Source organism: Antedon bifida, chromosome 6 (genome assembly GCF_963402885.1).
Source record: "Antedon bifida chromosome 6, ecAntBifi1.1, whole genome shotgun sequence".
In the NCBI taxonomy this organism is placed as follows: domain Eukaryota; kingdom Metazoa; phylum Echinodermata; class Crinoidea; order Comatulida; family Antedonidae; genus Antedon; species Antedon bifida.
The window spans coordinates 2,255,526-2,281,594 of record NC_136231.1 but is presented as its reverse complement, the minus strand read 5'-3'; the positions used below and the strand labels follow the sequence as shown (position 1 = coordinate 2,281,594).

Below are 26,069 nucleotides of genomic sequence, written 5' to 3'. Positions count from 1 at the left end.
ACACAAGGTGTGTAAACGACATCAACTTGTTACGATAACCGTATCTACAATTTTGCTTATGTTACCGTGCTACAGGCGAAAAGTCAAGAAAAACAATATGTATATAAAGGTAGAAAATGTTTAGAAATTATGTAATGAAACATTGAATGAATAAAGGTGGTGGTGAACCACAAAAGATTAAAGAAAAGAATATAAAATTGTGAGCATCATACAATCTACCTTCTAAGTAAATTGTATGAATTCGCCCAGCAAATGCTATAGTAAACACTACGAAACATGTCATGTCGACCGTTCGATTCGCAATAAAAATCAATCGGTCTATCTGTAAAGAAAGGAAATACGTATATGGATCCAGCCTGTTCTGTGTCCGAAGCTCCGGCATAACCAGGTGGTAAAATTTGCGCTAACGTTTTTTACGCACAAAATTTGCTCATGTTCAGGCTGATCGGTGCCGCTGATAGTTAACAAAATCGAATGTCATGATAATGAATACCAACAATTTGGCCTAAAACGCACCTTTGTACCACTCTCTGATTTACAACTGATTGAGGTTTAGGCATAGGCCTACTTAAAATTTGATTTTAAGATAAAGACCGGAACTAATTATGTACATTTACGGTATGTAATCATTTGTGTGGTTACACGTAGGCCTAGGCTATCATTTATTTATGCGATGTTATTATAAACAGCTAAAATACAAATCATGCCTGAGACGCTTTCTTTTACTACCATACTTCTTCCTTAAATAGTGCACCTGTAATGTATAAAATGTAATGTTATCTATAATAATGCCAGCTCCAGAGTTTACTTTGGAATATCTAACACGCATGAATGGCCACGCCCCACCCTACTGTCTGGAATATCGTCTTATTTAACCAATCGTCGTCGTCGTCTTAAACAAACATCTACCTCCCGAAGAATCACGGTAGGCACTGAACGTCTGCAAAAGGAAGTCTACCAAACGATATAAAGAGCTTGAACTTATTCAGCTGCTAACTTTTAACAATTATCTGTCACCGAGTGAGACGGGTTATAAACACTCTACAAGACTGCAACCACGATTAGATATAACAATCGAATTTACAACAGATTGTAATAACTATGTTGAGATATACAGTAATAATAATGTGTGTTGTAGTAGTTGGGTCGCGCTTTGTAAAGGAGCCCAGACCAAGTTTCACCGATTCAAAGCAAGGTAAATTATTTTATTCATTATTATTAATGGGAGCAATACTCCACGGTAATATACATAAAATTATAAATAATTGTTGATATACATGGTGGTATAAAGTGGGTTATTCACGGTTGAGATGGATTTTATAAATTGTTGATTTACCGGTAGATAATTAAGTTCTCGTTTGTAAACGATCTGCTAAACAAAATCGTATTATAAGTTAGTTTTTGAATTATATTATTAAAATATTATATTACCTTTAAAAGCCATTCGTAATATTTGTTCTCTTTAAGAAAGAACGTTCCTTTTTACTAACTTATTCACGTGCACAACAGATTTTGAATGTCAAAATGAATGGTTAATTTCTCCTACTCTTCATCATTGTCTGCGTCACCATAATTTGGCCTACTTTAGAAGTGCGCGGGAGGATGCAAATTCACCTTTTACGGTGCAAGGTTCAAATAGTGAACCATGTTGCCATCAGGCCAATTCCCATTCGTTTGACGTTAAGTCGTCTTTTGCACTATTATCTGGAAAGATTCTTGTGTAACTGTTGTAATGTGCTGTCTTATCGTGTGAAAGCATATGATACATTTTCAGTGTCGATGTTGCGTTTCGGTACAGTAAAAAAATACTATATCCATATTGCCAGTTTCTGTCGAAATCAGAATATTTAAATGGTTATTTGATACACATTTCTGATTATTTCCAGCTTCTTTCGTTCAAGAGCTAGATTCGTATGACGTCATAGTCCCAAGAGTCACGGACGAAGATGGGCAGTTTGTGTCACATGATTTAAAAGATGGTCATCACCACAGAGTTCGTAAAAGTAACAGTCCCAATATTGAAAACCTTTACTTTAAAGTTCAAATAAACAATACCGACGTGCATCTGAATGTCACTCGTAATGACAAGTTTCTTTCCCCTGGGCTTGTTTTCGAGACAAGGGGAAATTCGAGTGACGTTCGAACACACACGTTTGATCAAAGAAGAAGGGACCATCATCACTGTCACTACCTCGGAAGTATAGTGTCACAGCCGGGTTCTCACGTTGCAATCAGTAATTGTAACGGACTTGTAAGTTATCAATTCTTATTTTCATTTTTAACAAATCATTGTAATGTAATATCATTTGTTTTTATTTATAAAAATGGAATGATGTTAGTGGCGCTATGAGAAACACTAAAATAGCGTTTCGTGAAACGTAGAGATCTTCACAAAGCACGTTGATGATTATACATTGTAACGTGAAGATGCATGTTCAATATAGTGCATATTTCTTGTAAATCTTGCTATTATATATTAACAGTTGTAGTATAATTGTAATCTTGTAAATTAATCAACAGTAAAATAAAGCTACATTCAACATAATAGTGTTCCACTGACGATATTTAAAGACACATTTTTCAGCCTACTTCGATAATCATGATCATGATTATAACGAATTTAGTTAATGTTATAAACTGTATGTACTGCAATATAATGTAAAAAGATTCAGTGTTCGTCGAACCTTCTGCCCATGCTCAAACTGATAACTTTGATTTGTTGGTCTACTTCGTTCTTACAACCTGGATATTCTTGGTAGCAGTGGATGTGTAAACATAAAACCCAATATCTATTATATATCAGTAGTTGTATGTGTGGTTTCATTTTAAAACCGATAACATTCCAGCATTAATGTTTTACTGCCTTTTGTTTGACTTTTAATCTCTTTATTACTGACCCTGTAGCATTATATTCAACCCTAAAATCATTATTTCTGTGCATTGCAGTGATAAGCTGACAGGATAGTTTTATTCTGTAAACGTTTATAAACATTGAGATACCGTACAATTCATATGGAGCAAAATAATTGGTAAAATTACAGGTACTTGGAACATTAGTAGAAGTGTTTAAGATAGTGGGTGGGCTTTTTATGGAGCTGTTATTTATATCAATAGATAGAACTGTGGTTTATAATATTATTGTGGGTTCCACGGGCGCGGTTTCATTATTACTCAATCAAACCTCAAGTCATTCGATATGATCGGATGATCAGATCATCTTCTTTTGAATGATCATTAAACATTATGATGACAGGTCGATGTCGGTCATGACAGAAATGCTTTTTTATAATCCTTTTTGACATCACGAACATACAACAGTAAATATCCCCTAAAACTATTATTACTATTATTAGCAGCTTCATGAGTGAACAAAATGCTGGTAATCAACTTTGTTTAAATTTGGTCTGTCTGTTTTGAATGTATTTTTCGTTTTGCGCAAACCATTTGACATTGGCAATTTGGCATACTGTTTTAGACCAATAAAATAGAGTAAAAGTTTAGTTGTAAAGTAGTTCACAGACTTCGTTTTAGTGATATTTTGAACAACGTTGACAGCTTGGACAAACAGAAAATATATAGGCCTACATTTAGACTAATTATATGCTAAAAATAGAATGGTTCCATCCAGAATGATAATGATGAAATTCCAGATTGTCAGACGGCTAAGCTTGCTGGAACTTATTAAAGATGTTTAAAAGATGTAGGTCTGAGTTCTAGAAAAGTGATGTGAAGATTGTTCACTACCACGTAGGTCTATCCGAATAGGGCCAAGGTTATATAGGGCGGTCTAATGAGATACTAAGTCGAATCATTCGTCGTACATGGCTAGGCTAAGTGGGACCCAAGTTTAAGTTATGTGGAGGTACTTTGATTGGTCTATTTTGCATTCTCATAATGAATTGTATACGTCACATACAGCATTCACACATTTTTCAGTTTTATTAGCTTTAAAAAAAAAACACAACCTAGTCTCACATAAATCCAAAAGAAGTAATTAGATCTGTATTAAAGAAAAACATAAGTTCAAATATTTCAACAAAAACCAGAGCAAAGGATAAAAAAAAACTATTAATACAAATTCTTAGGATGACTGCATGCAAGCATGCATATATGTGGCGGATTCTGGGTTGTCTGCTCCCACCAAATAAGGCGGGAGCAGGTCCTAAACAATGATAAAAGTTCTGATCTTCACCAAAAGTGTCTATATTTTGCATTTCCTCACCTCTTCTCCGCAATCACCACTTGATTCTGCCTATGACATCATTGATTGGCAACGATTTATCTGATCGACATTTTATTTTCTTACGTAACATGTGCGTATTTAGGTTAACATAATATTTCTAAAACGTTTGTGCCCTGTATCGCTTGTCTTGGGATGTAAAGAAGACTGTTAATGTGTGTTTAATAATTATTTTAAATATTAATTGTATTTGCAAAACTTTCGTATCGGTATCGTAAGAGTTTCTGTTCAACTGTTTCTGTTTGATTTTATTTATTTAGATACCATACAAGTACAAATACAAATAAAAACGAACACAAAACGCAATAATTTGTATGGTATCTTAGATCCACCCCTCTAAATCCCCAAAAGGGATATACATCCCGAGGGGTCCCTAAATGTAACGGTAAGTCACCGCATCGTCCTCAATTGTGTATACTGAAAGGTGTTAATTGACATATAGAGTAAATATATAATTAATAATGGGTTCACACAATTCATCTCTCATCATAATGTCATAAAATGGTCGTTAGTAATACGACTAGCTGGATGGCACGACACCGTACACCTGCGGCACGTGACCTATTAGTGGCATTTTAGTCCAATTTGTTCTCAACAAGGGGTCAAATTATATGCAATGACGACAAACATTCCATATGCAAACACGTTATGGGATCTCATCCAATACCGAATCAAATAATTAGTGTATTCTTACTTAGTTTAAATAGGACTTGAAGAGAGTGTTAACCATATACAATACAAAACAAACTTCCGAATACGCTTAACCAAACATTCACCAAACTGTACGTATCAAGTTTTCATCACAAATCCTTCTAGAATAACCAGGCGATCCACTGTCAAGTGCTCCGGATTCTAGGAATGTAGACTAGGCCATAATCTTCACAGAGTAGACCTAACCACTACTACACATTGACTATAGTTAATTTCTTCACCTTCCATCTCCTCCCTCCTCAGTAATTTTCACCTTTTATTATAGGCCTATGTCCCAAAACCGTAAATTATATAAGCCTTTGCCTGCGTCAAATTGGCAATTTCTAAAATACCTTGATCGATTTAATGAAATCTTTAAGTGGTCAGTTGAACTCTACTTAGCCTACGTTTGTGATCTATATGGTTTTGACACAGTGTGGCTTACATTAGACCAAATTACAAATCAAATTGTGCATGTAGTGTTAACACTTTGATACTCATAACTTGAACACATTGAGAGATAACATCATACTGAGGTTTTATTAGACACATTGTGTGATTGAAATTAGGAAGATAAATGGTGTGACGCTAAACCAACATCCACGAACATAGAACGATAGGAGATGTTTCTCTTGCTGTACTTAGGCTATATACTATAAACTTATTATATTGTATTGTTTAATTTATACTAAAGTTCCGATATATTTTAGTACATGCGCCTAATAAATATTGAGATAAGATTGGTAAAATATGCTTAGGAAAAAAATAATCTTAAGTTTTTAAATAAATGATGTTGCTGATGTTTTAAAAATAACCCAAGCAAATTGTACGTATTTTTGTTTTCTTAAATTTTAGTTGTCTATGTCTATTACATAAAAAAAACTATTTAAAAAAACTGGTTTGATGAAAACAGTTTTTATTTAAGCCTTTAACCTTTGATCAATCAGCTTTAAGTATCTCTCCAATTTATTGTATTTTAAAGTTTATGTCTAGGTCTAAATTTAGCTCTAAGAAGAAATTAAACAGAGGGTTTCACTAGATTTCACCCAACGGCTCAAATCCACATTAGGTGACTTTCTTAGAGTCGTGATAGCGAGTCTCATTAAGAGTACAAAGGAAATAATTGTTATGATAATTAGAGATTAATCGTTTGTCTCGCCATCGTTAAGATGTGTACTTTACATGTCTATTTGTCAGTACATCAACAGTCTCACAAGTTCACTGACATTTTATACTTTCTACATTATGTACTAAAGGTCACAATGAGGTCATGCCTTAGGCAAAAAAATACAACCCTGACAAATGGTAACCCTTATGGTACTGATGTTTTATTGGCTGATCTTAAATATGAAAAATTAACACAGTATTAGTGTGTTAGTTTAGTAGATTGGTATATCTAATTTAGATTAATATTATGAAGTAAACTTAAAGAACCATGTCAAAATTATTCTTTTTACTGCAGTTACTGCAGCAACTAAATTTTCAAATCTTCCTATAGAACCATTGTAATTTAATGAATCATTATATCAATGATGGTTTTTAAAACCATCAATAGAATATATACATTTTATGTCATTTTTAGACCTAAAAACAGAAAAAAGAAAAACTACAGCACTATATTTAATATTGAATTATATATAGCACGGAAAAAAATACCATGGTTTCCCCATTCCATCTGGTATTTGAAACGTCGTTCGAACGAAGATTGTATCAAATTTAATAATGTGATAAATTATTATATAGTAGTAGTATTTTGTAAAATATGACTTATTTTCGATCAAAATATTTAATTGAGATGTGTAAACATAATAATATATTATTTCTCCAGCGTTCAAACAACAACCCAGTGTAAAATATCTTTCCAGTGATTTTCATTAGATTCTTCGGGGTATAAATTTCATTGATTTAAAATCTAGACAATATCAAATAAATTCCTTCACGTTCTACATACATTTTATTGGATAAAATTAGGTCACGAAATCTTAGGTATAGACTGGATTGTAAATTTTTCTTATGAGAACAAATCAAATGTCGCAAGGTGCTAAAGGAAGTACTGTTTTATTTGTTACAAATTTCTAATTATGAAATGTGATAGCGCCCGAGTGTTCCGTAAACAGAATCTAAATTTGTAATTAATTCATTTACAGTTTTCTACATTTTATATAGGTAAGTTACAAGTATGTTGGTTACGTCATATAAGCAGGTGATATAGCATTATGCAACGTCTGAAGACATTTTAGTAAGCAATCGAAAAATCGTTGAAAAAAAAAAACTCGGACAGCTTAAGGTCTGGGAAACAATATTTTATTTATTAATTTAAATAAACTGTTTCTTATATAATTAATATTACCAAATGAAGATATGGATTTGTGAGGTGCAAGCCGACAGGGGAGTAGAATAACATCGCGTACCTGGTGTGATTGTGGCCTTCACTCTTTGACTTAAACAACTCATGAGTACACATTATTGTAACTGGAGTCAGTAGACTAAAAACGAATGTCAATTGCACCGCAATTCATGATCATGACCCGTCAAATGACATAAGTACAAGTGTACCGTATCCTGTTAACGTAAATATTGCCTTAGGTCATTTTAAATAAATCTACAATTACTTTAGTATTTATCAAATATTGTTGTTAGTTGTTATCAACTTGTATCTAGGTGTGGTGTATTACGTCTGACATTCACCAAATAGGCCTACTGAGTATCAGCAGCGTCGATCTACGCCCGTGGTTATGTCATTGGTGACGTATACGTGAGGACGTGAGTGCGCAGCCCAGGTATTTTGACCAATGGTGACGCGATGTACCTTCTAACGGATCTGTGATTCTAGTCTAACCGTTCGTATAGAGTAATGCGCCAGGATTTGGTTGGCTTTATCCAATCTATTTCTGTCATCCATTTGTCGGAACCTAATACTAATAGCTTCAAACCCCTTACTTTATAGTGGCCTTCCTACCTTGTTTGGGGGTGTTTGATATTAATAGTCTAGACAGTTTATACCTGATCTGTTTTGAACAGAATCTTAATCGCCCTTTACTCAAGACATCGCAGCAACTTTTCAAGCAGAAATAATCTCTGAATGTATATTGTTAACATATGATATTCATATCATCACTTGTTTATCACGAACGACTGTCTGATGTAGTTTGGAATATAGCAATTGTAACCTTCTTGGTACTATGACGTAAAACTGGTTTTCCACTAGGCGAATTTATTCGCACGAATCGATAGCGTCAGCTAAAAACGCATGCGTATTCATGTTTGCATCTTCCAAATACCTCTCTACGCATGCGTGTAAGCTGACGTTTTCGATTCGCGCGAACAAATTCGCCTATTGAAAAATCGGCTTAACGCAAAATGTACACGCAGTATAACAGTATAACCCATGTTTTGTGGTATTCTGGTCTGATGTTTGATGATATTCCACGTCGAACGCTTATCACCTTTGACCTCAAAGTATGTCTGAACTGGGGACATCATGTACTTTGCAGATGCTTTATTGAAAAGATAAATGTGTTTCATGAATCCCATCAATAATGTTTGTTATGGGCTTCTTTTTTTACCAGACACCTGTTGGTTATTGTGGTCTCACTTCTAAATTGTCTACACCTGTATACGTTTCGTTATATTTTAAAGGTGTTTGAGTTTCCAAGAAAGTATTTTTTTTTAACCTGAAAATAATATAATTTAATCTTGAAGACGTTTAGTGGTATAAACATCTTTAAAAGTCACAGTAACACATTTTCAATCTCTACTCAGAAAGGTACAAAGCGCGTGCGCAAACATCTATTGAATAATGATTCTAGTCTGCCAATGTTTGATTGATAATTTATTGAACCTTAAAAATATGATATATTTGGATCGTGAAGATGAAGAAACATGCTCATGGCTAGAGGTTATGATAGGCGGCGCCTAATATAACTCTGGATTAGTATTAAGGTCTTTCCATGTGGATGATCCTGTCTCTGTAATGATGTATAGCTCCCGATATAGCACCGGGACGTGTAATAGACAGTGTTGTTTAAAATCGACACGGTTTTAATTTAAAAGATGATTTACATGGCATAAATAACTTTCATATGTAATTGTGGTCTAGGCCGACAGATTTGAAATCTCTGGATTTTAATTACGTGGAAGTAATGCTCAAATACCAATCGTTCTTTTAGACGCTAAGTTAATAATAATAAACGCACATTAAATTATTGAATTATATTATATAATAATAATAATTTTGTTTTATGCTTATCAATCCTTATTTATAGCCCCGGCTTAGCCAATTGAACGACCAGTCAGTCAGTCAGTCAGTCGATGGCACCAATAGCCTATTTGTCAAATTAGGAATAAGATGACCAGTGCATGAATTATCATAGTGCATTTATTATTTTTTATATCCAGTAATTTGTTAAATATAATTGATACATGATCTTGCATAAGAAAATTAACTCTTGATAAGCCATTGGAATCTAATTACGTGCTTTTAAAGATCGTTGCAATTTAAATGACGTCATAGTTTCTCGCCTGCCCGTCAAGAAGTTATTTGGTTTGCTTACTTTGGCAGACCATCAGTATATTTTACGAGGAATTATAGTTTATTGTCCATCAATAGAGTGATCTATTCTATCGGTTGTCAATCATTGATGCGATTTTATAAATGGACTGGTGGTTAAATTTAATGATGAAATTCCTTCTATGTAGTAATTTTTAGATTAATATACAGTAGATGTACTAGTTTGTGTACCTTTGTTGTTGTTGTTCATTATGCATTCTTCAGTGTTCTTCTTTCACGTTCCAAACACATCGGTGTGCATGCGGATCCTCCAAGTAGAATAGGAGGTGGGGTGGTTGTTAATTAGGAACCCGGATAACAACCTTAACCCTACCGCCACAATGCTAAAGATAGAACACACTTTATTTCACATGTTTAGGCCCGGATGGTTGCGTATTGATTTTAAATATCAGCATGAATGGCCGGAAATAAGGCCTAAATAGTTTTAGAAAATGATGACTGATATATTTTTCACTTATTCAGTCATAAAACACACGTAAATCATAACAACCCCATCTTGTTTTACTTTAAGTGATGCCAGGTCGAAAAATAGATAAACACGACTTAGGTTGAAGCCTACGGATATTTAGCAACTGGAAGTGTCTGCGTTTTGATGTCTTTATTATCATCTATCATGGTTTAATTTAAAGAAATGTTTATGGAAGCAGAAATGATAGGTGTTTACATTTATATTTTTTTTATGTTAACAGTAGATAACCTTGATGATTAAATAGTACATAGCATGTTAGGCAATATTAAGATTTGGTTGAGAGAGAAATAGAAAACTTGTAGGAGATTAACCCGCGTTTCTTAGCTTTGAGGCTCAATTTCACGTGGTGGTGAACATTTTCATTAAACATTGTCTTCTGTCCTAAGGGTTCTCTCGTGTGGAACACCCGGACCAATGTCTGTTAATTTGTTTACAGGGAAAGTGCACTTGAACAAGGATGGACTCTCGTCTATATGTAAGATGTTTTGACTGAAGAATTGTGGAGTAGGCCTAATGTTCAATTTCAATTTTATTTTATTTCCAAAATATAATAACATACATACAGGATAATAAATGCAATGAAGTAATCATGTGGGGAGAATCATATAAGTCAGAAAGACTTTAAGTTTGACCCACTCCAAGATATAACATTAAAAACGAATGTATATTCAAAATATTTAATGTTTTTCACGGTAGACTCTCGTGAATCAATATTCACTGCGTCTCTAAATGGTTAGTTAAAAACACATTTTTTGGCTTGGATATTTATATATTAATAATTTATATTTGTAGAGGGGTTATATTAATACCCCTAATGGACAATATCTCATCGAACCGGTCTATGGTCATGACGTCACAGCTGATGCTCGCCATCCTCACATCGTATACAAGCGGCCTATGCAACAGGGTGAGATTGACGAAAGTCATCACCCTATGTCGACACGAGCTGAACAGATTTACCGTCAAATTAAAGGTATGGAGATCCAAATTTAGCTACAAATTATTCTTTTTTAATATGTAATATTTTGTTTACATAAACTATCGTCATCATTTCTTAAACCCAAAGGTACAAACAATGAATCTTTTAAGATCCATTGGCCACCAGTTGGGATGATGAAGTGATGACAGAAATGTTAACTGAATGTTTACAGGGAAGACCTAATTGGTGTAATAAAGTGTTCCCTGGATCTATCATTAAATCAATAACAGTCGGGTAGCACACTGGTATATGCCAGCCACACATTAAGGGGCATGATTATTTATCAACAGGATTCTGCACACATTGTTGACGAGGGGCTTCAAGGGATTCGCATGAAACGTCAGTGTTTATTTTGACTTTCCCGATCTAACTGACAACCGGTGGATAGCCAGCTTTATTCTAACAATCGTATAGAATCATTAACCCTGGGTCGTGCTACTGAAAAATAGAATAAACATATAGAATTTGAACGATATAAATCGTTTGTCACTCACTTTCGAGTTAAGGACCTGTAGAATCCTATATAAACACTCTGCCACTTAACAGAACACACAATAACATCTAGGAAAACATCTTTAATCAGTTGCTGTCTTGTTTGTAGTTCATCTTTATTAACAGTAAATATGGATTATTATGTAAGGATGCCATTTTGTTTATGTACCTAATTCTGTTGTCATGACTACCATACGCCTTATGTTTAAAGAATTTGACCTTAAGCAGACTGTCACCCGATTTCAAAAACTATTTTTATTTCACTTTTCAAATTTAACATTCTCGCGTTTGTTATTATTGTAAGTATTCCCTGTATAATTTAACCCATTGTAGTAACCATTCTTCTTTATGTTTGTACAAGTCAGGGGAATCTAACAATGTAGATATATTTACACATTCTCCTGGTCAATATTTTTCTACAACTGTTTAAATTATTGTTGGGAATAAAAAATATATAACTGCTAGCTATTTTACCTGCTAATCCATGACGAGAACTATATCCAATACCACTAAATTTAGGCATTTATGTATTTTGTACTATAATATCTCCTGAAATGAAAACAAAATAAAGAATCTAATTAAAGCCAGCAAATCAATACATATGTGTTGAGGTAACTTCCACACCAACATTAAATTTCACAGATAATTTTAGATGCACAATTTGTTTTCATACACTACATAATGTTCTTAGGCCAAATCAAATCATTTTTTACGTCTCAGCCTCATTCATCAAATTTTGAAGCATTTTCTTCTATACAAATTTAAAAAAAAATGGTTGTGTAGTAAAAAAAAGTAGCTAATACTAGTAAAGCAGCTCATCAAAATAATTTTTTAATTCTAGACGTGAAACTAAGAATTACATGGCTATAACTTTACTTTAGTTAATACTTCAGAAAGAACTGTTATCCTAACAGTTGAAAACGATATTTTCAGGTAGCCCGAATGACTCTCGTAAGCGTCATAAGCGTTCAACCAGCTTGGAGAGGAATATCGAAGTATTGGTGGTTGCTGATCCATTGATGGTAACATATTACCACGACAGGGGCGACATTGAGCTCTACATTCTTACTGTTATGAACATGGTAGGCTTATTTTGATGTAATTGTATAAGAATAGTTCGTATGTCCTTATTTTACTTAACTGCATTTATGGACACAATTTCGCGCCACTCCTTTAGACAGTTATATTCAAGAGAACGGAACGATTAGAAAACAGTTACCATGCGGTAGCTTATAGTTTTACTACGGCTGAAAAAAAAGAGTATTTGGAAACTCGGACTGGGCATGCGCACACCCAAAGCACGTCTGGGAAAAGAGAGTTTATGAAAACATTTGTTGATAAATATTGAGATGCATGTAAACGGTAGATATCGTCAAATGAGTGGAGTTTTTTGTAAGAAATATTTCTTGTTAATCTTACTACCAATCCTAAATCACAGTAACCATTACAACATCACCCTATGGAAAATGTTACTTATGAATTCCATCACTCGTTTAAATTAAATTTAGTACATGAAACATTAATGTTTTGTTTAATATGTACGAGTATTCATGTTATTTTAAATGTTTGTAGCATCGTGAGACATTTTGTCGCCGTTAGCAATTATTATAGCGTTAGATTCACATCGGGATAGGTCAAATAACCTACAAAGAGGCTAATCATATGTCTACTCATACACAGCCTATAAAAGACGGCTAATCACCATGGCTTACTCGGTTTTACACCTGACCCACATTTAACTTTTCTGTAATCTTCAATTTAGAGGGTATTCAAGATATTCCATATTATTTACATATCTTCAAACCTTTTGGCATTAGATGTCTCGAGCCATAAGTGATTAATTTCTGGAATTTTATACCATTTTTTGTTAATTGTTCCATTTTCCAGCCATTTATACAGTTTGGTTCGCACTAGAGAAACAACCCTTCCGTACGCAACGTGCTAAATACTCTTCTGTCAATTTCACATCCTCCTCTTATGAGAAGTTGACTCATCACTGTAGGCCTTCGTAACAGAAAACGTTGTTTTATTACGCGACACCGTGCTTACTCGACTCCGATTGGTGCCTACCCAAAGTCTTGTGTAGAACTTTGCGTCGATACGTGCGTCTCCACCCGCGTATTCTACTAGTGGGATCCAAGCTAAACGTTTCAATTGCCATTAGGCTTACAATAATTTCCCAAAATTTCCGAAATAAGTTCATGCATTTAAAAAGTCATTACACTAACAAAAGGCCCTGAACCTCACCTACATAATCTTTAGATCCGCTACATAAATACGAGTTAAGATTTTGTTCAGAGAACAAGTGTACTACTTCTGAAAATTACAGTACTGTAGATGTAATTTCTTAAAACTTAAAAATTCTTAATTATATATTAAAAATGAGCCTATTTAATGTAATACAGCTTCACTGAACAAACGCTTACATTTTTACTTGATCTTAGCCTTTATAAGGAGCCTAAATCGCCAAGCTTCAGAAACTATAAGTAAAAGATATTTATTGTACTTGTAAAAAAACATGGAAATTTGGGCAACACAGAAAAGAAACCCACCATAACTGAAGTATCTAATGTATTTTATAGGTAACTGGAATGTATCGAGACGCTAGCATAGGAAATGATATAAATATAATACTTGTTCGAGTGATTCTTCTTAAGAGTGATCAGGTATTGTATTCTTTTATATTCTTTTATAAGTCTCTGTTTAGTATTAGTTATCTAGTGAAAACAAGCATATAAACCAGGCTTGTTGTAGGCCTATAGTTCGCTAACCCACAACCCCGATTTAGTGGATTAACACTGTGACGGATTTTTCTCACTGAATCTTGGAAAGTTGTCAAGCAGGACCTTCATATGCACACGTTCACAAAGCAACATCTCCTGGCTATAGCATTTTCTTCTTGAGGGCAGTAGGACAGATTTCGCCTAGTTACTATAAGCAATTACTATTTCATCCTCTCCTAAAACCCCCAAATAACTAAATAGTGAATGCATACATCTATTAACCAGTGTACACTCTTCTTCTAGGAAAATTTAACGATTCAGCATAACGCTATACCTACATTGAGAAGCTTTTCAAATTGGCAACAAAGTATCAATATGAAAGGTGATGAACACCCCAACCATCATGACGTTGCTGTTTTAATTACAAGGTACGTATAGAAACCTTCTCTTCCAGCCCCATATTACGTCATGGAATACTCTAGTCTATGTTCTGACGGCGTTTTGGCTTAATATTGGTAACACGATTAATATTTGTGCACGCATGGCGTGTCATACGTATACCAAACAAAATATCGAAACGTCGACGTGTGGCTCTCTTATAAAAGCAATACAACAGCATAACAAGGCCAACAGCCATAAGTCGCGTGCTCTCAGAAAAAAATGAACTTTCAAAAAGTAATGTACTTTAAAACGTTTCTGTACATCAAAACAGTTCAAAAAGTACAGAATATGCATTTAAAATGGGGCGCCCTCTTTTGTATTTGGTAAAAATGTTTACTACTCAGCCGCCAATTTCAAACCCAGTAAGCGACATACAAAGCAAACGATGTGCATTTCGGCTACATAGATGGCTCTATTAAAACAAATTCTTACGTGTCATGCATATTCAGTTGAGAAATATAAATAATAAATCATTATTTTCTTCAGTAGGCCTACCTAAAATTCTACCCGGCTCAGGCCACACCAACCGGACTTCCTTAGTCTAATTATAGGCAGCAGCCAAATTATCACCTACAGTAAGCCTACCTAACATTCTACCCGGCCCAGGCCACACACTTCCTTAGTCTAATTTGGGAAATAGGCTACAGTAGATCTAAAGTTCTAATGCTATTTGTGTTTTACAGAAAGGATATTTGTGCAGGGAGCAATCGGCCATGTTTAACTTTAGGTCTGGCCAACATTGCTGCTATGTGCGATCCGAACAAAAGCAGTAACATAAATGACGATACAGGGTTGAATGTGGCCTTTACAATCGCTCATGAAATTGGACATAAGTGAGTATACAGACGCCCACCATTTATGATTAATATTTATTGATCATGTTTTTTTTTATAGAATATTGTTTCAAATTATTATTTCAAATTTATGATAGACACATATAAACAAATACAACACAATATATTCAGGCAGGACGACACAATGTAAAATGTGATTGGTGTAACTTGTCTAAGGTGGTGCCCTTCTGATGGTGAATTGGTCAGTAGACCGGAAGTGTTTCTATTTTAAATCTACAGTAGATCCCCTATTAAAGGGTCACTTTCCGGACCCAAAACAGTAATAGTGACGTTCCCTGAATAGTGGTCGTGTCACAAAGAAGGGGTTCTATTGTAGATAAATGTCAGTTCTTTAATGTATTACTAAATGATTTTTTTCTCTACGACGTAGTCTCGGAATGAAACATGATGGTGATAACAATGATTGCACACAATCTCCAACGAACGCCCTCTATATAATGAGTGGTACTATGCCAAGTTCGGTGGCTCCTTTGATTTGGTCTCCGTGTAGTCGAGAATACATCACATTTTTTCTTGAGTGAGTTTTTTATACAGTTATTTTACTTTTTAAGTAACAAATCCGTTTAATGTCATTAGCTAAGGCCTATATGTGTTCTCGAAATCTGCATTTTTTTTTTACATCACATTTTTTCTTGAGTGAGTTTTTTATACAGTTAGTTTACTTTTTAAGTAACAAATCCGTTTAATGTCATTAGCTAAGGCTTATATGTGTTCTCGAAATCTGCATTTAAATACCACTTTTGAATCTGATAATATGGCATGTGCAGAGAATAAAACGACGGTTATCCAAGGCTAATGATGTTATAACCCTAATATTCATTTGTGATGTTGTTTAGTCGAGGCTGGGGCAATTGTTTGCTAGATACACCAAGCAAGCACGACTTTGACTACCCAGACGTACCGCCAGGCGTCATGTACGATGCTGAACATCAGTGCAGACTAAGATACGGATCATCGGTGTCCGTTTGTTTTCCGGTAGGTAGACACCACTACTAACTCAATAGTTGATCATTTGTTAGCATAACGTCCAAAATTTTTATAACAATATTAGGTCTAAATTAATAGTGTGATGCGTATAGCTTGGTTTTCATGGCAACGACTAAGCGCGCCGAAAGTTTAATTTGACCAATCACGAACTGTCACTTGTGATTGGTCAACTCACTTCCGTTGTGCCTACGTCGTTGCGTCCACGTGGGAACCAAGCTCAATACTGTACGAACAATATATCTGTCCAACAGTGAGTGAAATGATCACTGACTGACTAATCGAGTTATTGGCGTTGATTGATCAATTGACTGATGATAAGTTTGATTGACCGATCGATCATTATTCAGTCGATTTATTAATCTAACCGCTCAACTACGCTTCGTTGGGGGTATGGAGGTATTATGTCATGCTTTACTATAGATATAAAAAACGAAAGAAAATATTGATCTTTTAGGAGGACTTATGCAGAACCCTATGGTGTTTTAATGGTACCTGTCATACAAAGATGGGAGGTGCAGCGCCTGGAACAAAATGTGGTAAAAACAAGGTATTGTACAGTAGGCCTATATATTTTCTACCCGGACTACAGTAACCTCTACACTAGTCAAATTAAAACTAGTTATTGAGAAACTATTTAGAAAAACAAATCGCAAGACATTTAATGAAACTAGTAGAAAGACGTCATGCCATTTCTTTAAACTATGATATAAATATAGGATTATTGTTATGCTAAATTTACAGTGGTGTATGAACGGCGCATGTGTGCCTATGACAGAGAGGGCAGTAGCTATCGATGGTGACTGGGGCACTTGGTCAGAATGGTCAAGTTGCTCTCGGACTTGTGGTGGTGGGGTATCAGTTATGAGCAGAGAATGCGACAACCCAAGGTATGATTAAATCAGATTTACCTTTACCTGTTAGTATGGCATTCAGTATTCTGACGTACCAGCCACAAAGTATCGACAAGAAGTTCATTCATACTTTAACAACGATTTCATGTTACAAGGGCATCACACACTGATTTTGTATGAATAATACATAATGGATACATGCTTACACCGTATACCGTTATGTGTATTACGTAATAATTTCTATACATCATTCATGTATAACAAATAGTCGAATCAGCGCCACAACAGTTATACGATTCATTTCATTTCATTTCTTTATTCGACAACAAGCGGTCCAGGGGTTGCGACAGCAACAGAGCGCCATAACACATTTGTGTCCGCAACCCCTGTAACATACAACATAATACAAGGTAAAAATGTAAACAACAGAATATTTAAAACATTTAATTAATTTGTATTACTGTGTTACATTCCATGATCGAGAATTGTTTTAGTATGTATCGTTTGAACTAATACATTTGTTTATTATTTTCAGACCAGCAAATGGTGGTGAATACTGTTTAGGTAAACGAGAAAAGTATGCTTTGTGCAATACACAGGTATGACAATTTTATTCATCAGTTTTGGTTTTATATAAAGTTGTATCGTATCGTATAATTAGCTCCACCATCAAATATTCATTATATCGTTTTCACTATCAGCCCTGTCGACCAGGATCCAAAGATTTCCGTGAATTGCAGTGCAGTTCGTTCAACAGTAAACAGTTTCGTGGCAATTATTACCAATGGGTACCGTACCGCGAACTAAAAGGTATGTTTTTGCTCCTTTTTTAGCTATGTTTTGTTTTTTTTAGAATTTGCTTTTCCCTAAAGTAGGTTCATTGTCTTCATAACATGAATGCTTTCCTTATGTAAATGTAAATAGGGGAATAACCTGCGACTTGCAGCCTACTGGAACAGGTGTTTACGACACATTTCACAACTTGTTCTCCCCTAAGAGTCCCTTCTTGTCGAGTGCTGTCACCAAACGACAGGAGCTACATTGACCAGTAAACTGGGGTAACCCTCCTACTCTTTCGAAAGATACCGAGTTCTTTATTCAACTATTGACTATCAAAAATATAACTTTGAATATTGCAGGTAAAGAATGTTCGTTGGTATGTAGACGAAAGAAGAGACAGAGGCACATAGAAACACTAAAAGATAAAGTAATTGATGGAACATCTTGTGAGGTTTTAGAGATGAATATGAATGGCATATGTATCAGTGGAATTTGTCAGGTAAGTAATAATAACAAGCCTAATATTTGTGAAAACCGTATGCAATCGTATTATCACTAAGCACATTATAAAGATCTGCAACACAAATTAAGTACATTTTGCTTACGAGTGCACATGTATGCGTTCAGACCAGGTAAAGGTATCACGGGCTATTTAGGCTACTGTTACTAAAACGTTTATGTCTTTCACTCTATAAACCCGTACAGGTCATACAGTAGCAGTATAGTAGTTGTTATTATATTATAAATTATAATAAAATCTAATTTTTCGTAATTTCTCATTGCATGTTTTAGAAAGTAGGATGCGATAACAAAATAGATTCCACTGCAATTGAGGACCAATGTGGAGTATGTCATGGTGATGGATCCACGTGCGAGACTATCAAAAGTAACATCACACAACATGGTGTCGGTAAGTTATGTTTTGTTTAATTCGTTATTGTTTCTAACATTCACTTGGATGTCTTTAATGTCGGGTTAAGTAAAACCCCGTTTCTCACGATAGTGCCCTTCCATTTTCTCAATACAACGGCGTTCAAACGACGACAAGTTACCTTCACACAGAATGTAATCACAACACTGCTAAAATGACATAACATATATTGATCCACTGGTACCAATAATGAACAATCTGTCTCAACCCTTGTCGTTGTGGCCACTGTAATAGGAACAGTTGAGGACATGCAGTTATGAACGACTTTATGTATCTGTCTTATGTCTGAACAGTCGAGACCCTGTCGGTGTGGACAGAGTCGTCGAGTCCATTTTGTTGTGGACAGACTCGAATCCATGTCGTTGTAAAAAGTCGAGACCATGTGGTTGTGAACAGTCGAAACCCTGTCGGTGTGGACAGAGTCGTCGAGTCCATTTCGTTGTGGACAGAGTCGAATCCATGTCGTTGTAGACAGTCGAGTCCATTTCGCTGTGGGAGAGTCGAGTACCTGTCGTTGTAAAAAGTCGAGACCATGTGGTTGTGAACAGTCGAGACCCTGTCGTTGTGGAGAGTCGAGACAGTCGAGTCCATTTTGTTGTGGAGAGCCGAGTCCCTGTCGTTGTGGAGAGTCGAGACAGTCGAGTCCATTTTGTTGTGGAGAGCCGAGTCCCTGTCGTTGTGGAGAGTCGAGACAATGTCGTTGTAAATAGTCGAGACTTTGTTGATGTGGACAATCGAGTCCCTGTCGTTCGTTGTGGACAGTCGAGTCCAGTCGTTGTGGACAGTCGAGTCCATGTCGTTGTGGACAGTCGAGTTCGTGTCGTTGTGAACAGTCGAGTCCTTGTCGTAGTGGACAGTCAGACCCTGTCGTGCCATCGTATAAAGCATATAGGTTGTGGGTTGTCCCTGCTCATGGATAGGTATGTTTGGGTAAATTACACAATTATTCATTGTTTCGTTGTTATTAGGATACAGAGAAGTGGTAGTGATTCCAATAGGAGCAAGAAACATTCGTGTGTACGAAGTTGCAGCGTCCGTCAACTTTCTGGCATTACGAGGGGAAAATGGCGATTATTACTTGAATGGAAATTGGTTTATTAGACATGCCGGTGAATACCAAGCAGCTGGTACGACTATAGTTTATAAAAGACGAAATAACCTGGAAAAGGTCGCGGCAGCAGGACCACTAACAGAACCCCTCACAATTGAGGTACGGTATGCTAATGTTGGTTGAAAATCAGTGAGCTTTGATTGTATCTTGTGAACTCTGTGTTCCAAAAAGTTTAAATTCATAATCATTTGTGTAAATATTGTCTGCTAAATCTGTCTGTCATATATTGTAGGTGCTGATGCAACAGAAAAATGCAGATCTTTCAGTCGAATACACAATACCGAAGAACAGCAACGAGAGCCTAGAAAAAACATCACAGTTTAGCTGGATACACGAAGACTGGTCTCCATGCTCAGCAACATGTGGAGGCGGTAAGTCTATGGAATTGCGATAAAGATGTGGTTCGCTAACTAAGATTGACAATGATCTATTATTCATTTATATTTACCAAATTTTGCCAAATACATTCTCTGTATTCACTTTAGCACTGACCTCCCTGTATAGTGGACAAAGTGATTAATTATAACATTGTATACCTCTTAGGAGAGCAAATTGCGGAAGTTTTGTGTGAAGAGAAGTCGAGTGGAATAGTGGAAAACTTTTACTGTAATCAAACAACAAAACCCAACAGAAAACAGCGGGAGTGTAACACAGATAATTGTCCAGCAATGTGAGTAAAACGTTACAATTTATATTCTTAAGTCGAATAGTAATAAGTAGTGAACCTGGTAGCATCAGCAGATTTCGTTTCGAAAACTATTTTCTGTACCTTGTAAAATAATTTATATAATTATGTGGTAGGATGGCCACTTCCTTTCTATGTCGCCTTATCCTCTCTAGTATTTTCAACCAGGTCATTTTACAGCTGAGGAGCCGGGTCTCTCTATATGACAGTCAAGTGTCCTAACTACTCGGCTACCCAACTCCATACCACTAGGCCACCCAACTACACGTGTTGAATTATCAGAACTCCAAATGGATCTCTTAGAAAATAACTGATCACACTTTCACCCTCTGAAATACCTGAATTAACCTTACAAAAGACAGCAAAATGTTCCTGTCTGTATACACAAAAGAGAAAACGTATATACAGTACAGGGATGTGTAAAGTATAAATAACAATTTTTAAATAATCGTGTTATCACCATTACTTTAGGTGGTGGATTGGAAATTGGCAATCATGTAGTGCTACATGTGGTAAAAACGGCAAGCGGATAAGATCGGTTTTCTGCATTCGAAGTTTTGGATACGATGAACAAATGGTCATAGAAGATGAGGAGTGCATAAAACGGGGAATTTTCAAGCCAAGATATATTGAACCATGTAATTTGGTGGAGTGTCCAATTGAACCCGTGTGGATCACTGGTAACTGGTCTGAGGTAAATACAATTTTGTGTTGGTCTTACCAAGTATGCACTAGCAAACTTTACTTTGCAAGTTGCAAACTTGATTGTTTAGTTTGGTAAGAACAATTTTCGAAAGTTTGCGTGTGCAAACTCAGCAGAAAAATAGTTTGCTGAAGTTAGGCATTTTGTAATGAGAAATAAAACTTTCAGTTGTTTGTAGTCATGAGAGTCTACATGAGGAAACAAAGACTGCAGTTTTGACGAACTTTTTCAATGGGTGGTAATGTTAGTGTGTCTAGGTATTTACAATTGCGAGCTTTTCCTTTCAAGATAGTAGACGAAAACCAAACGTTAACAATTTGCCTGATAACGAACGGAAGTTAACGGTGTAATGGGTTATTCGCATGCGCATGTTGTATTAAATGCCGTCTTCTTTGTCTACCGTCCTGAAGTGAAAGCTTAATACCGTAAACTTCAGGATAAAACTAACGTATATTTTTTTAAAATTCGTATGCACAGTGTTCTGTAGATTGCGGAGTAGGAACTGAAACTCGAATTGTCATCTGCAATACCAGAAGGTTCTGTGACGACACAGAGCAACCAGACAGTATCCGCAAATGCCAGGTTGACTGTGATAGGGCATCAGATTCTAGTGATACCAATGGTTTTTATAATGACGAAATCATAGAAGACGAAAGCGAATTGGAATTTTCTAATCAACAGCAATCGGACATACCTGTGACGTTTGGAGAATGGGAGAAACTTGACAGAAAGTCAGGTAAAAGACAACAACAGTATTTACATACATTAGTAGAACGCAACGAGAAACATCCAGAGCGAAAAACTGAGGAAGACATTGTGCTGGTTATTGATAACGCTGCTTTAAAAGCTCCGGTTGATTCAGATCAAAGAATGGAAAAACATATGCTATCAAGCAGAAAAGAAGAAGTGGAAAAAATGTTTAAGGTAGTTGAGCATGATAAACACACTAAACAGCAAAATGGTAGCCACGCGGAAGCTGTATGGCGGATGGGTGAGTGGAAACAGGTACGTGCAAAGTTTACAATTTTGTCAAATCATTAGTCACTTTGTGTGCATAACTCCCGCACACACGATGTTAATGCAAGAACTATTCAGAATATCTATAGGTAACAATGTTAAACTATTCAGAATATCTAGGCATAAGGTAACAATGTTAACAATAAATGAATGAATATGCTATATGTCTTAATTTTCACGAAAATTGACTGTGATATTATGATGTGAAATGTAGACATGAATTTCCATTTAGTATATTTTTAAAATTATATAATTTTTCAGTGCTCTGTTTCCTGCGGTGAAGGCATGATAGAAAGAACGGTAGTATGCGTTAACTTTGCAACGAACGAAACAGATGATAGTTGTTCAGAACACGACAAACCAGAATTAACTAAAACATGTACAGGTCCGCCATGCCCAACAGCATCCGAGCCAACAGGTAATTTAACATGTATTATTCTTTTACTACATGGCGCCGCAAAGTATAATACTTGCTTGTTTGTTAGCACGAAAGCGCCTACCATTTTCAAAGTTAACATTCTGAATTTTTGATGTACATAGATATACCCTTACAGAACATGACTATTGAAATTCAAGAAAATCGGTTTATCAATAACTTCATAAACTAGAACGCTTGGCGGAGGAAAATAAAAAGAAATAAAAAAGTGTATTCTTTTAACATGGGCCATGCCAAAAACTCAATATGCGCCCTCTGAGGCAATATTTTGCCAAGTACTTCACTCAGTTTCTGAGTGCTTTCTTTTAATATGTTTGTTAAACGCTCTGCTCTCACGGCCGAAATCCATCGAGATCATCTACTGTATCATGTCAACATTTTGTATACATTATTAATGTTTTCATGTATTAAAGGTGAAATGAAAAACACAATATATATATATATTTGTGTTGAGTATGCGACGACCTAACTAGGTCAGGTTGGTCGTCGCCTTGACATAGAAACCATCAAACCTGTGTCGAGGTGGAGCGCGAGGAAAAAATCCCCACATGCGCACAATGAATTAACATAACGTAGTTTGATCGTCAATCGTCGAAAATCGAAAGCTCCCTAATGATGTATTCAGTGTCCCGTATGTAGGAAATGTTCTCTACATACGTCATCGTTCTTTTAATTTTACTCATTAGATCCTCTGGAAACATGCACAGAAGATAAATTGCCACCGACACAATGCAAGTTATTGAAATCGAGAGGAAATTGTCATTACTTACAATATCAATCAAAATGTTGCGTTACGTGTGGACAAAGATGATGCAAAGAGAAGATTCAAAATACTGCTTCAACCCGTCTGAACACGTCGTTCATCTAATTATTTGTAACAATGGTTACCTTATATGGAACTGTACCATAAAAGCTTTCAAAATGTATGATAACATTATGTACAAATACTAATTCACGACCAATTGTTGATTTATGGTTTTTATTTATTATAACATTATATCCAGTGACATTTGGAAAATCGATATGATACAACGAATTATTGTTAGATTTGAAAACAATGTATCTAAAAGCTACTAAAATATTTATTTACGAATTTGATTCTTTTCATTGTTGTATTATGATATGTCTTTGACGATTGCGCAAATGCGATACTTGATAAATGCATTACCTTCTAATTTAAAACTGTAATTTAATTAAAGACGAAATACAATCATTCGTAGGCATTGTGGTTTAGGCTGTATTAGTAAAATGAAGCGTGCCAGGTACCTTGTCAACGCACCCGATATTCGTATGGTACCGGTATTATGTCTAGAGACAGTAAACAGACGTGCAGTTGTCTGCTTCAACCTTGTTTAGGTATCGTAATGTTTTCATCAGTATTCGACAGCCATTGTGTTCTTATAGAATGATGAATTCAATAACTAGTCACTTTATATAATAATTAATATTTCTTGTTACCACAATATATGCGCAACATATAAACTCGCTGTAAACAAAATAATTATTTAATTAAATAATAATATTATACGAAATGTAAATAAATATAGTAAAATCCAATTGTAACTAGAGAGATTTAGACGACTCAGAACAATCTTACTGCATCTCTCGTTAAGGCTGCTCCAGATATATTACTAATGTATATAATAATGGTTATTATTGCTATAAACTATTTCGATGATGATATATTGATAAATTAAACGAAGTTGAGTATCAAATCAATAAGGTCGTGGCGTATAGGTAGGACGTGACTAAATTGACAATTTAGTTCCCGTTTTCTTTATTAAAAGGCATAGGCCTATATTTTTATTTTAAGGGTTTTTTTGTGTTGAGGATGTTATGAATTTATCCATATTCGTGATTCTTTCCTTTTAACTTTGAATATATTATTTTAAAAAGAACCGCAAAAGGAAATTCGAAGCAACGGAAGAACAGCCGTCGCTGTCGTCCACTTGTATTCCATTCGAGGAATGTATTTGCCCTCGCCTCCGCGGTCGAGTCTATTTTTCCGCGGTTGCGTCTTATTTCCTCTCCGCGATTGCCTCTATTTCCTGTGATAGCGTCTGGCATAAAATAACTGCAGCTAAAAATCTGGTATGAATGTACCTTTTTATAATGTATTTTAAGAGTGGCTTCCATTTCTGTGACTCTAACGGCGCTAAATTTGAAACATCGATAGCTATGCAGCTAACTGCATTGCTCTGACGGCGCTAAATTTGAATCATTTGATGTACACGTGACTCAATCTTACCGTTAGAACTAACTAGTCTATAAATAACAACAATTGTTCTGGTGATATAATTAACGACAAGAGCTTTATCTATGTAAATATTATGAATGTATAGATAGTGTTATAATTACGGAACAGTGAAACTGTTGATCAAAATGATAGTATTTAGGTAGAAGGTCATATCAATGTGGCATAGGATCACAACAAAAACAGGTATGAAGTAGGTGAGGTTTTTATCCTAAATTTTATGTAAATCGTTTTTAGGTTCAATGGAACATAACAAAGGGTTATTTTAGAATGAATTGTAAATATCAATCGCCTGTTTAAAATTAAGCAGATTTTCTATCATTAAAATAATATGTTTATAGTGACAGAAAGTTAGTACACCGTTATTGTATTCCACGAAACATCGATACAATATCAAGAAGTTATTTAAGGTATAAAGTAATCTTGATTTTGCTTCTAAGTAATATACTCAGATGCTGTAATAAACTATTACACACATATCACCTGATTTAGCTATAGCTGTCACTAGGTAAATCTTAATTGACTATTGACAGTCATCTAAATTCGCGTCTAGGTTTCTTAAGTACTTTAAATTATTCCTGTCATGTTTTTTTTAGATTATTTCCGATTAAAGTATTATATCATAAATTGCTGTTTAAATAAAGACCCTGGTGTCAAAGATTGTAATAATATAATGGGCATTTAGTGGATATTTTAAAGTTTTATAAATGCGAAATATTTAAAATGTATACATGTTAGTGTTAGATGAAGTATTTAAGGAAAGATTAAACATTTATAAATAAATTGGTCGTCTGCACTAAATGCTTAACTATTTTAGATATTCTATTGTTTTTTAAAAGTATATTTCGTTAGTGAA

The 26,069-nt window shown here is 35.1% G+C and overlaps 1 protein-coding gene across 1 annotated transcript; it reads left to right on the top strand.

Annotated features, from left to right (window-relative positions):
* The first annotated feature begins 1,002 nt into the window (after positions 1-1,002).
* LOC144845973 (A disintegrin and metalloproteinase with thrombospondin motifs 6-like) lies at positions 1,003-26,029 on the top strand. Its single transcript, XM_078703506.1, has 22 exons — positions 1,003-1,195; positions 1,887-2,251; positions 10,762-10,942; positions 12,374-12,522; positions 14,023-14,106; positions 14,467-14,591; positions 15,288-15,437; positions 15,829-15,975; positions 16,295-16,433; positions 16,900-16,992; positions 17,187-17,332; positions 17,832-17,895; positions 17,998-18,106; positions 18,436-18,575; positions 18,869-18,986; positions 19,976-20,217; positions 20,351-20,489; positions 20,662-20,788; positions 21,275-21,497; positions 21,984-22,511; positions 22,785-22,941; positions 23,646-26,029. Exons 1-22 carry the CDS (start codon positions 1,102-1,104, stop codon positions 23,768-23,770), a joined length of 3,645 nt encoding a protein of 1,214 aa, XP_078559632.1. The 5' UTR covers positions 1,003-1,101; the 3' UTR covers positions 23,771-26,029.
* Positions 26,030-26,069: the final 40 nt, after the last annotated feature.